The sequence below is a fragment of the Perna viridis genome, chromosome 6 (assembly GCF_037379345.1).
Source record: "Perna viridis isolate PV_CMFRI_1.1 ecotype Kerala chromosome 6, ASM3737934v1, whole genome shotgun sequence".
Taxonomy (NCBI): domain Eukaryota; kingdom Metazoa; phylum Mollusca; class Bivalvia; order Mytilida; family Mytilidae; genus Perna; species Perna viridis.
Genome location: NC_142450.1, coordinates 28677991 through 28695293, shown reverse-complemented (window position 1 = coordinate 28695293; position 17303 = coordinate 28677991). Strand labels below are relative to the sequence as shown.

The 17303-nt window shown below is 34.8% G+C and overlaps 1 protein-coding gene and 1 long non-coding RNA gene across 5 annotated transcripts in view; one reads left to right on the top strand and one right to left on the bottom strand.

The window, feature by feature from the left end:
* LOC148614382 (uncharacterized) overlaps window positions 1-10663 on the bottom strand; it is a 115848-nt gene extending 105185 nt beyond the window's left edge. For 2 of the 4 annotated variants that reach the window (XM_088588514.1, XM_088588515.1), the window contains exons 1-3: window positions 10146-10272; window positions 4315-4551; window positions 1872-2140 (exon numbers count right to left, since the gene is read on the bottom strand). In XM_088588514.1, coding sequence (XP_088444640.1) covers window positions 1872-2140; window positions 4315-4551; window positions 10146-10152 — 513 coding nt within the window. In that variant the 5' untranslated portion in view covers window positions 10153-10272. Of the gene's footprint in view, window positions 1-1871; window positions 2141-4314; window positions 4552-10098; window positions 10273-10530 lie in introns of those variants that run through there. The other 2 variants (XM_088588517.1, XM_088588516.1) reach the window with 2 other exon arrangements.
* On the top strand, window positions 345-9803 carry LOC148614383 (uncharacterized). The gene is made up of 2 exons (XR_015923651.1): window positions 345-462; window positions 7819-9803. It is a non-coding gene; the product is annotated as an uncharacterized LOC148614383 (long non-coding RNA).
* Window positions 10664-17303: the final 6640 nt, after the last annotated feature.

Sequence of the window (17303 nt, the reverse complement as noted above, 5' to 3'; positions counted from 1 at the left end):
TTCATATGCATAAAATAAAAAAAGTACTACTCCAGAAACAGGTATTTTACTTCTATCAAAGACTTTATATTACTATTCTCATACAGTCAATGATTTTAAAACATGTTCCCCTTTGTCCTTTATGGGCTAATTTATCTAATACAATATAATTTATTTTTTTAATTTTTAACAAACTTGATTCTTTTTCTCAAGTGATAAAATTCTATCAAACTACATTTTATACCATGGACCATTAACTGTGTCCCTGTTTAATTATCTTGATATCTGAATAGTATTTCTATAATTAGATTTTGGGAATCCCCATTCTATTTGTTTAACAATTTTCCTGCCAAAAAAGTCACATGGCAAAAGTGTAAACAAATGTCATCCATTTTCTTTTACCAATTCTATCATTTTGAAGTATTTAGACACTTCCTGATGGGATAATCATTGTTAATTGGATTTAATTTATTCTGTTGTTAGGTAAATCTGTTTCTGAATGTATTAAATGGTTAAACAGGATTGTGAAACTTGTGTGTAGCCACGTGCACATGGCCTTAATTGTGTTTACCTTTGACCAGATGATGAGAGGTTTGATTGGCTCAATAATATATTTACATTTGATTGACACCTCCCATGAATATATAGTCAGTCACGGTTGCCTGTTCTAATTACCATTAATTGCATTCAGTTGTAAATTGGTCGTAGTCAATTAACTCTGACCAGGTGTCAACACTAAATTAGAGAGAATATCCGTTGCTGATAAACTAGCTGTCAATTCTAATATACAAAAGCTAGGCACAAAGAAAATCGCCAACTGGCTATTTTTGTCACCAGATAAAATAAAAAATCGCAAATTGCGGTATTGGCGAAGCCCAACGTGACCCCTGCATATTTTCCACACTATAAGTCGATGTGGTGTATAAGTCGAATTGCCTACTTTTGACCAAAATGGACGCTAAAAGAGATACGTCAAGGGTCAGACATTCATTAATATCGTACATGTCAGCGGAGATCCGAGTTGAGAGTAAAGTTTTCAACAGTATAATATTCCAGCAATATTACTAAGTATAAGATTTCTGAATTAAATAAATATATGTGTTTTTGTTAAAGTGTACTTTGTTTGCGAGTTCAATTATTCTTATTGAATGGCGTGTCAATGGCTCTGATGCCATAGATCATCAGGAGTAAGAAATTGTAAACATGTCATACGTGGGCAGCCATGTGTGAAATAAGCAGGAAATTTGTTTGATGAATTGGTCATAATTATGAGCAGTAATTAGTACACAATATTATCTGGTATTACGAAATACAATAAAAAATAATAAGATAACACTTAATTCAGTTATAATTTGAGCCTCGTGTGAATGTGTTACGACATAAATGGGTAAATACGTAAATGGGTATAAATTTGCATATTAAAGGATAAATAATTCCAAAACACTTGACAATGTTTTTAAAGTTAAAAAAAGGGGTTTTGTTAATGTATATTCTAGAGTTTATTTATGTTAAACGGTTTCAAAGTCTTAAGAGTTTTTATTAACATCATCATATTCATTCAAAAAAGATAGCGGCAATGATCAATAATATTCTAATTCAATCGCTGGTTTGACTGTTTGAGTGGCGGCTTTTGTTGATTGCAGTTTACCAAAAATTTTTAATTAAAGCAATCAAAAGCGGACTAAACAAATCTAATGAAATGCATTGCTGATGAACATTTTTCTTGAAAAATCCTTAGATAAGTCAAAGCGGACAATAAGTTGAGGCTGACACTTTGGTGAAAAAAATATCGACTTATAGTCCGGAAAATATGGTATATTACAGAAAGACTTGTGGCAAGTCTAAATCAACAGTAGCTAAGACATATTTTTAACATTTGATAAGTGTTTTACTTTGTCATCATTCTGAGATTCAGGCAAATCAGACACTGTCTCCATGGTAACAGACTCCTCCTCCTTTGACTGGTTAGCTTCTCTCTGAGATTCTTCCAGTTGATCAGGAGTGATATAGACTGTATTGTATTCCGTTCTAGCTTCTTCCTTTTGGTCACCATCTTGTGAAACAAACATGGAACTGTCAATTTGAATTGTTCCATTGTTTATCATCTCCTGTGTGATATACATGGCTTGAGTTTTTTGTTCTGGCATTCCTTCTTCAAAAACTGGAAAGAACAGCACAAAACCACAGAGTTATTCCCTTTGCTTATGATTTTATAAGAAATATTACATGGAAGTTGCTACTAAATGCTTCCGCTAAAGTTCTACAGTTAAAATTTTTGACATACTTCGGCTCAGAAGTGGTATAAAATAAAACAGATGGTTGTTATTGTGATTAAAACTAGAGATTTGATCATATATAAGATTTTTTCTGAAAAATTGATGTGTACTAGTAAATGTATTTTTCATTGCTTCATTTGTTTTCAGTGTGGAAGGTTTCATTTTACACTGCCAATTTGTTTGTTTAAGAATTGTATGACATTCAAAACAGGAAATATTGATTCGGAACTAAATTTTATTTCTTTCTGTTCCCAAGGTTCAGAAGTCTGGTATTGTTCCAGAATTTAGTAGTACCGGTACTTTTGTTTTGAAGGTGATACCGTGAAACTTCTCCAAACCGGATCCTCAGAAAACCGGTCTTCCCTTCAAACCGGCCGTTTTCAAAAGTCCCGGTCAATATACCTTAAAACCTGTGTGTTTTGTCTTCAATAGACCGGCCACCCCTAAAACCATATATCGGCCGGTTTTTCACAGTTTTAGTTACATATTTCAAATAAAAACAACCTCTCAATTCCGGCCGCCCAGTTATTGTTCACCAGTAATAAATGTGTCAACAAAACTGTAAATGATTGTGTAATATTTAGTAATTAATAATTCATTCACTGACCGGTTTGCATTTCACCAGTGAACAGATGATATTTAAAGGGGACAGTAGTTTAAAACAACAAATTTAATCCATACAGTATATTTTGTCACTGGTTGGGTGTTAATTGGTGTGTACACACTTCGAGCAATTGGGGTCATTTAATAGTACGATCTTTACAACCTTTTGACTGTCAATTAATGTGACCTGTACCCAAGCCAAAGCAACAAAGGGGTGAAATTATTATACTTTGTTGACAGGTAATTTACGAAAACAATACAAATGATTAATTACCATCAATAGCCCTTTGATCTTTAATACACATTCTTTCAAAACCGTGAACATTATTTTGTTGGCAGTACCGTTTATAAAATCAAATCATTTACAAATGATGCAAGTTTTGAAATGTAAAAAAATGCCCAAAGATTTGAATTGGCATTAAACATGTCTCGACCAACAAACTGACAAGGTGTAGGGTTATAGAACACATTACTGGAAACAGCTCTTAGAATGTATTGCTATTTTTCACAAAACTGGCCATTTCCTCTTGTCCCAGTGGTGGCTGGTTTGGAGAAGTTTCACTGTATGCAGAAAAATCATGTTTGGACAGTAATTTACACAATTCTACATGTACATCAAAGTGAGTCAATTTTTTACCCTGTAAAATATGGTAAGTAGATTATGAAGTGAAAAAGCTGAAAAACTCACTGATACGGTAACATTTACATCAAGCATATCTTGTAAGGAAAATATTTACAGCTAAAGGATTAAAGATATTTTATATAAATATATGTATCCATCTGCACCATGAAAACTGATTTATTCAACTCATAGTTTTCCTTTCTATGTTTGTCTACCCCGGACTTGACTTTTTATGAGCAACTTGGCGGGTGTTTCTAGAAAAGCAGAGGACACTTACCCTACCGGTGCACCTGGTCTATGCTCCCAGTTTTTAGTGGAGTCCGAGTTGCTCATTTGCTTTTGTTACTTTGTACCTATGATTTTAGTCACTTTATGTTCTTTGTTGTGTATGTCTGTTTTCCATGTCTGGTCTTTGAACCTGCATTACATTCTTTAGATTACCGCTATAACCTTGGTTCCCTTGATTACTCTTGCAGAAATTTAAAAACTTAAAAAGCTTGTTTTCATGATTGTTGTGTACACTTTTTAATGAAAGTTTCTCACTTTTATATGGTCACGTTATTTGTATCACATTGTACCCGAACTTTAATAGTCAAGAAGGTAAAAAAACATCAAATGTATGGAAAGAAAGAAATCATCAGTAAAATTTTGCAGGTTGTTGTATAATGGTTATGGGGGGGGTAATCAAGTCAGGTTCAGAAATATAATATGCACTTACAATTTTATTTGTGGCATTCCACAATCATCACAAAACACAACTATAAATTCCTTATATTTCAACATCAATATTGTATGTCTGAGGTTAAAAAAATAAAATAAGTTAAGAGTTTTCACCTCCAATAGAGTTATCACCAACATCTTGTACAACAGTAACACAAGCCTGTCCCTCAGAAACAGGTAAGTCAGGTACATCTTGTGTCAGGATTTGGTAGTGTCCAGGTGTGTCTTGTTCCTGTAGGATAATCTGAGCTGCATCCTCCAGACTTAGTCCGGTTATAGTTATGGTTTGGTCTTGTCCATCAATAGCTTGAGCTTCTTCAGCTGCATTCTCTTCCTCCATGATACACTTCACTAAAAAATAAATAGTTAATCAGAAAGAATGAAAAACAGTGGTTTAGCTTGATAGTCAATGCAGAATTTTATGTCACCCATTTTTTAAGTAATGCACACAAAATTACATGAAAGTGTTAATTGTTGGTGGATTGCAAAAGCCAAGGGTAGATACACTGAGGAAACTGCGTTATCAACTTTATAAGACTAATAATGTTGCCGATGGGGTCCTTTTGCAAAACTATTAGATATTGTTGTCATCCTGGTTAAAAGCTGCAATGCACATAAACTACATGTAACTTTTAACTGACAATAGCAGTAAGATGAGTTTTTGTACCTACACATACATGTCAGGGTTCTCAATGACCTCTTATGCATGGCGCTGCGCCATGAATTCAAAACGAGTGCTTCATTTGGTGTGTACCATGTATTCAAATTTGTGTCATGCATTGCAAATCGACACTGTATTTCCCAATCAATCTTGCTTATTAATCACCTATATCTGTCATAATTCAATATGATTGGCATGGGTGTTTATTCTAGCGATAATACAATGTTTTGATTGGTAATTTTCATGGTTTAATGTGTCAGGGAGTGAAACACTTGTAAACAAATTTTGGATTTGTCAAAATTCGTGATTATCACTGTCGGCAAAATCAAAGATTCACATAAGCTGAATGATTTCTACTGCTTTTCTAAATGAATAAAATTTGGTAACTTTTCATATAATAAAATATAGAAAGTATCAAATTGACTTCAATTTGACAAAGATAGGTGTGATTGGAGAGGGAGGCAGACGATCTTAAATTTATACAATGTCTTAATGATCTCCACATTTATCTTACACGGAAAAGCAATCCGATTTGATATTTTTTTTTTGAAAGGGTGATGGATTGACTCCCAAAAGCTCTAAAAGACTGTTTAATGACACAGATTCAGATTAATGAATATTGATTGATTGTTGGGGTTTAACGTCCGAGCAACAATATTTCAGCTATATCAAACGATGAACATGAAAAGGATGATAAAATGAACATGAAATGATGATGAAATGAAAAACGGGATGGGATACAAGGACAGTAGGGTCGACAAATTTTGATTGCCACTAGAAAAAGGGAGGGATGGGTAAGGTCGGGCAATTTAGCCTCCTGTGGCGGAGCGCAAAGGTTCCTATTCCTATCGAATACCACAGCAGGGTTCTTTAATGTGCGAGGAATGTGGCATCTTTCCCAACACGGTGCACCACTATGGTTTGCGGTCAGGTTTTCCATATTATAGCCTGACAACCCCAGCATGTAACATGCCAAGTGTACCCCATTAACCCACCTGGGGCACACATCCCAGTTGCTCTGTGGGCAGAGCGCCTAGCCCCGGGCTAGGTTTCTGAGCACTATTAAGTCGCCTTTTACGACAAGCTTAGTGCTGCTGCAGGCCTATTCTTTTGACACCCGGACCTGCACGGGGCCAGATTCAGATTAAAATGACGTTTGACGGTCTAGGTTCTTTTGGTTAAATCATATAGAATTTGTTTAATAGTATCAAGAAAATGACCACACCTACCAGTGATCTTACTTTCTCTAGAGCTGTGGACCTAAGGTCAAAGCAAATATATAATAAAGTATATAAATGACTATGTAATTTTGATGATCCACATAAACTCTATCCTGGAGGTTGTGACTAATTGTTAATTATCTTAATCATTTTGCAGAGCAGAACTAAAACTGAAACATTATTCGAATTCATCAATATGGAAAATTTATGACAATTAGGTCATCTAGTTCAATGTATACATGTGTATGAGGATTTTAGTAATCTACTTTTATCCTTCTGTAAATTTTGACATATAAAAAGAACATGACAATATGTTATATCTACATTTTTTTAAACAAGGATCAATACTATCAACTGTCAATCAATTGCACCATTTGTATATATGAATGCTTTTAGTGTTTTGGGATACCACATTGAAATAGTTCCATAGTTAGGGGGTGTGGCCAAAATACTAAGTTAGGTTATACATGAATAATGTTGCTTGATAATGCTGAATTACATATATTTTTTAACATCAATGGGTTTTATTCATAAATCTGATTTGTGACCATTTTAAGCTGTATTGTGTCACCTATTCCTCGTTAAAGTGCATTTACAATAGTTGCCGACAGTTGTCAGTGAAGACATTGAAATAGTTTATAAAAAATCATTATTTGTCAGTGCAAGTACACATTATTTAACTTTCAGGTGCTATTAGTAAGTTTAACATCGGTAATTTTAAAAATTATGATCAATGAATCTGCTCTACTGGATGAAAATCCCCATGTCGTCCTAAAAGATGACATTTTTTACTCTATGATAGTATGAAATTTATTGATCAGTATAAAATCAATCAAGTTGAAATAAGTAATTATATTAATACTAAAGGTTTTCTGAAAGTTTTAATAACTTATTTGAAAAATTGCAATCATAATTGAGCTTTTAAATTTGTCGCCTGATTTTGGTAATCTACGTTACTAGAACATCTACTTCTTGGTTTTTTCGAGGTGTCAACATAAAATCATTAAATACTTAAAAACAGTATTGCAACCAGTCTACATCTATTTTGTTGGAAATACGAAAAAGGTAAGTTGTGGCACCGTCTATGTTATAGATTTTATGTTTTTTACGTCATTTCCGAAATTTGGAGAAGTTGCAAGGGCACCAAAATTCAAATAGATACTGCATCAACATACCCACAGAAATCGCCCCTGGCGGACCAAACAGAAGAAACAGAAGGTAAAAATAGTTGAGGATATATTTGTTTGTGTAACTACTTACCTGGCAACTGAAGTAAAAAAGAAAAACGCTTTGGAAACTATCTTAATCTCTAGAGGTCATGTTGAGAAATTAAACTACTCATCACTTTTTACATTTAATTATGCACTTGTAACTTCATATATACATACACTACGAAAAGAAATGGATATGAATCATAGAAAGCAATATCAAAAGAATCAAGAACAACAAAAATTAAAACTATTTTTCAACCAAACATACCAGAACTTGTAAATTTTGTTAAGCTAACATATATTACATTTTGTACAGACTGAAAGCAATGAAACATGGATTTTACTTATTGATAAATATTTATTGCCTGTTTAGTTTGTCCATCCTGACTGATAGTATACTTATCCTTTATAACAAATATCACACTTATAACTAACTTATTATATTGATTAAAAACCTACAATATAAGGTAATGTAGATTACTATATAAAGTAACGTAGATTACAATTTGACTTTTATCTTTTGTAGGATGCCTATGAGTAAAGCAGAAAAACAGAAAGCCTATAGAGCGCAAAAAAAAAAACAAGAACAAGACGAATCATATCTAGAAAAAGAGAGAAAACGGACAAAACAGTACTACGTACCTATAGCGGAAAGATAAAAAAAGAACCAGGAGAAGAGAAGGAAAAAAGTTAGAAAGCTTGTGCGTAAGCACAGAGAAAGAAAAAGCAATCGACAATCGAACAAAGCCAGCCAACCGAGCAAGCAGCATCAAATTTAGAGGAACAAGATCAAGCTGTTAGCTCAAGCACAGATATAATTTCAACTCCACTGGTAGTGAGACTACCATGCCAAAACCCTAAAAATCAAACAAGAAAAAGGATCAGTATACAGCTAAATGCAACCATGAAATTGAACGCTTAAAAAATGAAAATATAAACACACGAAGAAAGTACAAAACAATATCAAAACGGTATCATGACTTTTAAAGAAAAGTGGACAACATAAAATTCCATCTAACAGAGTTGAACAAAATAAACAAACAGTAGATGAAAAAGAAGGCCAGAACTCATCAAACAGCTCAAAAGATAAAGTAACTCCCAGGAAAAGAGCGTTTCTAGAGCTAAGAGACTAAGGCGTGTCACCAAGAAAATTCCCAAAAATTGTGATGGACAAACTTGTCTTGGTAAATGTACTTACCAGATGAAATAGAGGATGTTTATAACAAAAGTGACCAATAAGGGAAATGAGTATAGTATCCAGCAACAAACTGAAAGAGTATAAGCTCACAAAAACGCTTAGTAAAAGTACAGGAATTTGAAGATGTCTCGTTAAGAAGCGGAAAAAAGATTGGACAAAAGTACAGAAGAGAACTAGGAACCATATTCAACGTGAAACACTTTGCAAAGATATATCAAGGTTCTTGGAAAGAGATGACAATAGCAGGGAAATGCCAGCCAAAAACGACAAAGCAAAAACGGCAGATGGGAACGCACAAAAAAGAATCCTTAATGATAATATGGCGTTTTTGCATCTTAAATATGAGACTGAAACATCAAGTAAAGCATCATTTCTCGCTTTTGCACCATGAAAATTAACCAAAGATGTAAGAACTTCTATTCATTTACGAACTTTGTTAGTATTTAGTAATCTACATTACCGATGTTTCTCAAAAAACTATTGGTGAGACGTCGATTCCTTTTCAATTTTTATTCCACAACATTTTATTTATACCTAGTACAATCAAATCAAATTGACAAGAACAAAAGATATGTTTTTCTTAAAGATTAAAAAATCTTTCCACACAATTTCTTGTCAAGTTATGGTTACATTGCAGTCTAGAATTATCAACAACATTTGAATTTTGTCTGTAATTTTTTTTTTTCATATATTTGTTGTCATACTTTCATATAGTTTCACTAAGATTCATTTTTGTTTTGGAATATGACATTATGAGGAGATTGTTAAATTGTAATCTACGTGACAAATTAGTTGTAATTTACGTTACCAAAGTTAATCTGAAATAAAATTTTGCATACGTAAAATTATCAATTTCAGACCGGAAACAACTTGAAACTCTTACCTTTTGTTTTATTTTAATATTAAATGTTACTTACCTTTTAGATGATAATTGAGGTAGGGTAGTTGGAAGACAAGCCTTTGTAAAACTGTTTTGTAACCCCCAAAAGTTCGTGTTCATTTTGATGCTACATTTATTTTTATTAACCTCATTTTGTATAACCCTTTTTCTATGCTTTGGTACTAATAATCATACAATAGTTTTGTCTTTTGAATTAATTCATAAATATCATTCATTTTTCAAGGTGAATAATTTGGGACAGAAGGCAGTGCTGAAACGTAGATTACAATTAATGTTTTGTTGTCTTTATGTAAATTTGTGTATTTTTTTTTATTATTTGAGCCTGAGTGGTTAAAATTTGCACATTGTTTGTTTAATAGTTGTTCTTTCCGAAAATGAAATTATTAAATCAATAAAAAAGTTTTCAATTTCACATCTGTATTTTTTTTAAACATGTACACTTTACCCAGGAGTAGGTGTCATTGCATTCATGAGCTTGTTCATGAACTAGAGATCAGTTAGGTACCTTGTGCAGTTAAAGACACCAATTTTATACAGAAAAAAAATGGTATTGAAACAGGCAGATCTAAGGAATCTAACAGTTAAGGAGGCATGGAAAATGCATCTATTTTCATCCCTTTATTTAACGGTCGAGATCCAGGGACATTATATAAACACTCTCTTCTAGATGGTACAACAAATTGCGCAATCTAAGATTGAAGACATACTTTAAGAGAATGAAGATGAATAATACGACAGAAAACTACATATGCACCCTCCATTAAGAAAATTATCTCTCAAAAAGCCATTCACTGTCACTACTGCCATCATTGCACGAGGATTGGCAACTGTACATGTAAGTTAGCAGCAATTATTTGAATATGGCGGCTTGAACTTCGAGACTGTAATTCTTTTAAATTCAAGTTAGCAATTAATATTGAATAATGTTTATCTAAAGGAAGGCCTTAAAATGTAAGTTTGGCAATGGTACAACATAATACAGATGTGAAATAATTTTAGCAATGGGAAATGAACAAAAACCAAGACAAAATGATTTTATGCAAATGACCCTTTGGCGCGGGGCGGTTTACGGGCAAAATATTAGATTGCTTCACTCAACAAAATAATGATACAACTAGACAGATCAAAACTTTTGATACCTTTTCCAAAAATATTGGTAAATAATGCTTGATTTGTTCCAAAATTAAGGAAACAAATGAGTATTTCTCAGGAATCCATAATATCCTGTGATGACGTCAGATGTTCGAGCATTGTTAGTTACATCTAATGACCGCATAACACCCAAAACGTTAACGCACCACAACGTACGTTGCTTGAGTCTTCCATTATCGATGTAATAGTTAAATGTTGGATAAACGGTGCCACATTGTCTGAAAATTGACGAGGGTTTTCTTCTGTAAGTTAAAAAACCCAACTCTATTACAGACATTTTTATGGTCATTTGTACATCTTGATATACAAATGGGTGAAAATACAAAAACCTTTGCTAGAACATTCAAATGATACACAGATTAACGTGGATATCAAATCTTGTAATACAACATAATCAGGTAAAAACAAATAATAATGTATACTTTTCATGATGTACATAAAAAATACATTCATAATTAATAATTTTTACAAAATTGCCAACTTTTGATTTTTGACTGAATCCTAAACCATCTGAGACAATTCTGGTAGTAAAATCATACCCAATTACAGAGAATTTAGCTTAAAGTGCAACCCCTTTTGTCGGAGCATACCCGGTACCCCAGGCGAATTCCAAACCACTGTTCTAACGTTAAACTGATGATCTGCATTACACAGGGGCGGATCCAGAGATTTCGGAATGGGGGTCCCCGAAGGTTTTTTTGTAAAGACTGAACGACATTGATTATTGAATTACAGGGTACTTATATTAGTGGCCAGATATGTCAGATATACACATGTTATTCATAGATAATCAAATACCTTGATACGGTGTTTCCATTGGTCAACTCTTTTATCATCAGGTGGATCCCTTCTCGCCAGTTTTGGCGCTGTCCATGAGTTGATCAGACTCAGTCAGGAACTAGTCCTTGTACTTGGAAAGCTTTCTTTCATGGGCTTATTTTTTCCAGTTATGATTTCTGGTAGTAAAATCATACCCAATTACAGAGAATTTAGCTTAAAGTGCAACCCCTTTTGTCGGAGCATACCCGGTACCCCAGGCGAATTCCAAACCACTGTTCTAACGTTAAACTGATGATCTGCATTACACAGGGGCGGATCCAGAGATTTCGGAATGGGGGTCCCCGAAGGTTTTTTTGTAAAGACTGAACGACATTGATTATTGAATTACAGGGTACTTATATTAGTGGCCAGATATGTCAGATATACACATGTTATTCATAGATAATCAAATACCTTGATACGGTGTTTCCATTGGTCAACTCTTTTATCATCAGGTGGATCCCTTCTCGCCAGTTTTGGCGCTGTCCATGAGTTGATCAGACTCAGTCAGGAACTAGTCCTTGTACTTGGAAAGCTTTCTTTCATGGGCTTATTTTTTCCAGTTATGATTCCCATGAAACTTTCAGCTCTACAAGAATAAAGTACCTACTGGTTCTGAACCAAAGCACGAAATCTCCTCAGAGGGATTTTGTTATCCGCTCTCTTGGGAATGTTGTATTCACCCTTACGTCAACAAGAATTTTCTGGTCATTTTCACTGGCCTAGATTACACTGGCTCTGCTATTTGTGTTCCTAGATGATTCTCTGCCCTCTCGAATGGAGTTGATAAACTTCTACCCTTTCTGTATCTGAGTCATTTTCCTCCTCTGTGTGTCCAAGTCTTTTGCTCTCTCTCGAATATATTGTTCATGACGCCATGTGTATCTTCAATCCTTTAAGGTTGTCCTGATTCTCCCCATCTCCAGCCAACGGCTTTTTCTTGGTTTTGCAGATTCCTATTTAATATATTGGCCTTGTCTCATAATCACGGTTCTCACTGCAATCTTCTTCTTCCTTGCTACATACTTCCTTCTGAACAAGTTCTCATCTTTGTCTTGAATCAACTGACTACCGTGACGGTTACTTGATGTTTCATAATCCAAGTCGCCTTGATATTACCACCCAAACTATGTTTCCATATCTCAAACGACTTTCTGCATATTCTACAGCATTCTCGGCTACTAAACTCCGACTTATCATAATTTCGACATTTGCTCCGTTCACTTTGTTATCTTTGTTGTCCTTTAATAATGTAACTTGTCTGGTTTTGGCTCATGGCTATAAACACCTCTGTATTAAAAAACAGTTGTAGTTGAAGTTTTGAACTGGCGCTGTACGAACCAATACTACTAAAATTCCTCGGAACCAAATGCCATCTGCGTAAATATCTGTTGAGCACCCGTTCTTGACTTTCAACTCTGGTCGAAGGTACTTCATACATCAACAGTGGCCATGTGATTCTTGGTAATGTTCCATGCCCTGTACTTTCCTGGTAAACCCAACTTGTCAATGATGTTCATCCACTTTCGTATACACTTTCTCTGCCGTTCAAGGAATCTCCAAACCACCTGGCGATGATTATATTACCTCCGATTTTGATCTTTCTGTCCTGCACCTACACTTTCTTCAAACTATTGACCAAACTTTACAACAAAGGTGATGACTTTTCATTCAGAATTGTCAACTTTCCTTTCATCTGTGCAACATCCCTTCAGCACCAGCGTATGGAGTGTTCATATCACAACTCATACGTTATGTCAGAGCTTGCCGAAACTACGCAGACTTTTTGTATCGCGCTAGAACTCTAACAAATAGGCTTCTGGAACAGGTTTATTTTGCTACAAGATTGAAGTCATCACTACGGAAGATTTATGGTCGTCATCATGAACTCATGGAGCGTTATGGTGTATCCATCTGCACCATGAAAACTGATTTCTTCAACGGGTCATAGTTTTCCTTTCCTCGTTTGTCTACCCCGGACTTGACTTTTTATGAGCAACTCGGCTGATGTTTCTAGAAAAGCAGAGGACGCTTACCCTACCGGTGCACCTGGTCCATGCTCCCAGTTTTTAGTGGAGTCCGGGTTGCTCATTTACTTTTGTTACTTCGTATAAATGATTTTAGTTACTTTGTGTCCTTTGTTGTGTATGTATGTTTTCCATGTCTGGTCTTTGTCCCTGGATTGCATTCTTTTGATTACCGCTATAACCTTGGTTCTCTTGATTACTCCTTCAATATCAGACTCCTTGACTTCCTAGGCCTGAACATTATGTTACGACCTAGTCTATAAAATTTCCCAGGTATTGTAACGTCCATTTGCCTTCCAAAACTGTTTTACTGTCTTCGTCATATGACATTCATTCATGCTCCTGTCGGTAGTTGAACGACTCCATATGACATTACAGGCCCTTTACTGATCTTCTCTGCTGTCCTGTATGATATTCGTTTAAACTCTTGTGTATTGTAGACACCCTGTTACACCTGGCAATAATCCCTTCTGAACTGAAGTGTCAATATAGGTTTTCTCCAGCATGGATGTTGCGATAAGCTTTGCCAAGATCGTTAGGAAAACCTTTCTCCTAGACATTAAGCAGTGAAATGGTTCTAAACCACATAATCTCTTTATAACCTTCCTCTTGGAATAAAACAACCGTCAGAGTTTAGTCATTCTTCTGGTAGCCAATTTCTTTTCCAACTACTTTGATAAGTATCCACAGTTGTTTTTTCAGGTTTCGGACGGTTCTTATATACTCTATATGGAAAGCCATTTGGAAGTAGCTCTGAAGTTTATCTCGCCTACTTTAAAGTTGACATTATTTCATACAGCTTTGGTTCTAAAATATCAAATACTGTTGTTGGCTGTTCTAGGCTTATAAATCTCTAAGATCCTTATCTGTGTCTGGGTCGGTGTGAGTTTCTATTAAATACTGCTCGACTTCCTGTTTTAGGCAATCTAAGCACGTTTATCTCCCAGGTTATTTTCAGAAAGTTTAATGGATAGGCTGTTAATTTAGATCCCTTTCTTGCTCCTTCTCCCCTGTTCTTTCTGAGGTTCTCCAATCGTCCTTGTGTTATGACTGTTTCCCCGTTGACATTTCTAAGCCCTTTTGATGCCTTCTGTTCATGCATCTATGCTTTTCCGTAGCACTTAGTTAAGTGGCATTGTTTTTTCCTCCGTTAGACAATTTATTTTACTCTTCTGTTTTCTTTTATGGTCTGTTTTTTTTTGGCTTCTTCTTTTCATCGGTTCCAAACTTATCTTTTTTCATCGCATTAATCATCTTACAATCGTACTCATTGCTTTTATCTAAATCTCCTGCCATATAGAATGTAACACCTGATGCATTCTCATCAAACGTGGCCTATTCTTTCTTACATGCAACTGCTGGTCACTTACATGTAACTATTTGTAATAGTGGGTCTCCTCATACTCTGTGATATTCTTCTCCTTCTTGTTGCATGTTAGGCTTCATGCTTGACTAATCACGGGCTTCGCATTTTTGTCTATTGAGCTCTATGTTGAACTCTATAGTATGTTTCCTGGCACGTCTCCTCCTCCAAGCCAGAGCTGCCATAACTATGCAGACTTTTTGTACCGCGCTAGGCTTCTGGAAGAGGGTTATGTTGCTACAAGACTGAAGTAATCACTACAGAAGATTTATGGTCGTCATCACGAACTCGTGGATCGTTACGGTGTATTCATCGCCGCCATGAAAGCTGATTTGTTCAACGTATTCATTTCCTCTTTCGTCTACCCCGGACTTGACTTTTTATGAGCACTCAGCGGGTGTTTCTAGAAAAGCAGAGGACGCTTACCCCATCGAAGCACCCAGTTTTTAGTGGAGTCCGAGTTGCTCATTCACTATTGTTACTTTGTATGTATGATTTTAGTTACTTTATGTTCTTTGTTGTGTTTGTCTGTTTTCCATGTCTGGTCTTTGTCCATGGATTGAATTCTTTTGATTTCCGTCAGAATCTTGGTTCCCTTGATTACTCTTTAACTGTACAACATTATATATGTTTAACGATATATATTTTGATTTGTACACTCGCGACTGTCTCGTACTTTATTAGTTTTAACAATTTATATCTTTGTTTAATTTTGTATGCAGGTATATACTGTAAATATGATATTGATCCACTTTTGATAAAGGTAAGTTTCCTGCTCAATCCAAGTTAAATTGGAATTCATTTTAACAGTAAACGTAGGGTTTATACGCTTGTAAAAATAAAAGACGTAAAAATCAACGCAAATATGATTTTACACCAAAACCAAAATATCCTTGGCCAAATACAGTGTAGAATGCGTGCAACTTATATCAACACAATAGCAGTCAAAATGTTCCCTGAGTCACCACATATTTATTCTAGAATACACCATAAAAACCTTTGATGGGTGAATATGAAGTAAAAAGGCAAAATATTCCTCACTTATTTGAATTAAAATAAATTGTATAATTTCAATAATTTTAGTATTTACCAGTATTACCAGGTTAAATGACCACATTGCCACACGTAAAATAAGTGAAGTTGTCAAATGCAATAGATATTTTTCCATAGGGAAAAGGAGGGTATTAATTTTGGGTGTAAAGATGCGCGACTAATATTTTGTTCTTTATATAAGAAAACATCCATATGAGTTTGGGAATACAAAAAAAAAACATTGGTATATTAGGCTTAAAACATTTGTCACATGCTAGTGTTGTAGACCCAATCAAATGATATCCAAGATATTAACCATCCAACTGGACAGTTGTAAGAAACTTGAAATAGTGTATATCTGTATCTACACTATATTGCCCTTTAAATATATAAGACCCTTAATGACGCCATGATGGTCCAAGACTGACATAGTCTATTGAGTTTCTTTGTTTCTTTTTTAACGTATACGTAACCTATGAAGTAAAATGAAATAATAGTAACATAATTGCTGAGCATTTTTTTATCAAGTGCAACGATATCAGGAAGAATAAAGAAAGTAGCGCACCGACAGTACGTATACAATGCTTATGGTTATTTAGTACAGCCGTAAAACTGCAGGTTTAAGATATAAGTACTGCATAAAAATGGTTATTCTGCATTGTAAAATGGTTTGGAAAATAGTATTACGTTTTGAAGCAGTGGCATGCGCTATTGAAGAGTGTATATTAGGTCACAACAACAGATACGTTTCCTGTGGGAACATGAAGTTCCAAAGTGGTTGCTAAAGAAAAATCAGTACGTTGGATCTAAATGGAAACATGATCCGAGATTTCTGCATTCAGAAAATTTTGCTAGATACCAGGAATTATAACAACTATTTAGCAATGAAAATACGATCGTGCATATTCATCCAAACGAATTTCTAGGTTTGAAAATGTTGGTAACATTGTCTTTGGGTGAATATAAATTGGACATTTCAAATGCTTAACCCGATAGCGTATTTAATCCACTGTCATCTCTAAGAAAGTTGGACATCAGCAGAAATTTAGACATGGAGGTAAGCAACAACTATGGTAAGTATAATCTTCCAACAGACCCAGTTACGTGAGTTATCAGTTCACTTGGTTTCACAACAAGAGTTCGGAGAACAATTCTGAAAGTTACGATCGTTAGAAAAAGTGAAATTGGACAATTGTAAAGTGGATGTTTTAAATAATATCTTTAAATATTTCCCCAGTAGCTTAAAGGAGTTTCATTTGACAGCGTGCAAAAAATTTGTTGCGGTTGATCCTTGGCTTTTGAAACCATTCCCGAATTTAACACACAGCAAGGTGCAACTTATTTCGGCACTTGAACTTCTTTGTACCCTATAGAACAGAGCAATGGATGGAATGTATTTCCGAGGATTGACAGTCGGCATGAATACCTCTAGAATCCTACCTACCATAACTCTGACGCCAAAAGATATGAAATATTTTAACAACATCTGTGTTCGAACCTTTGACACAACCATTTTGGC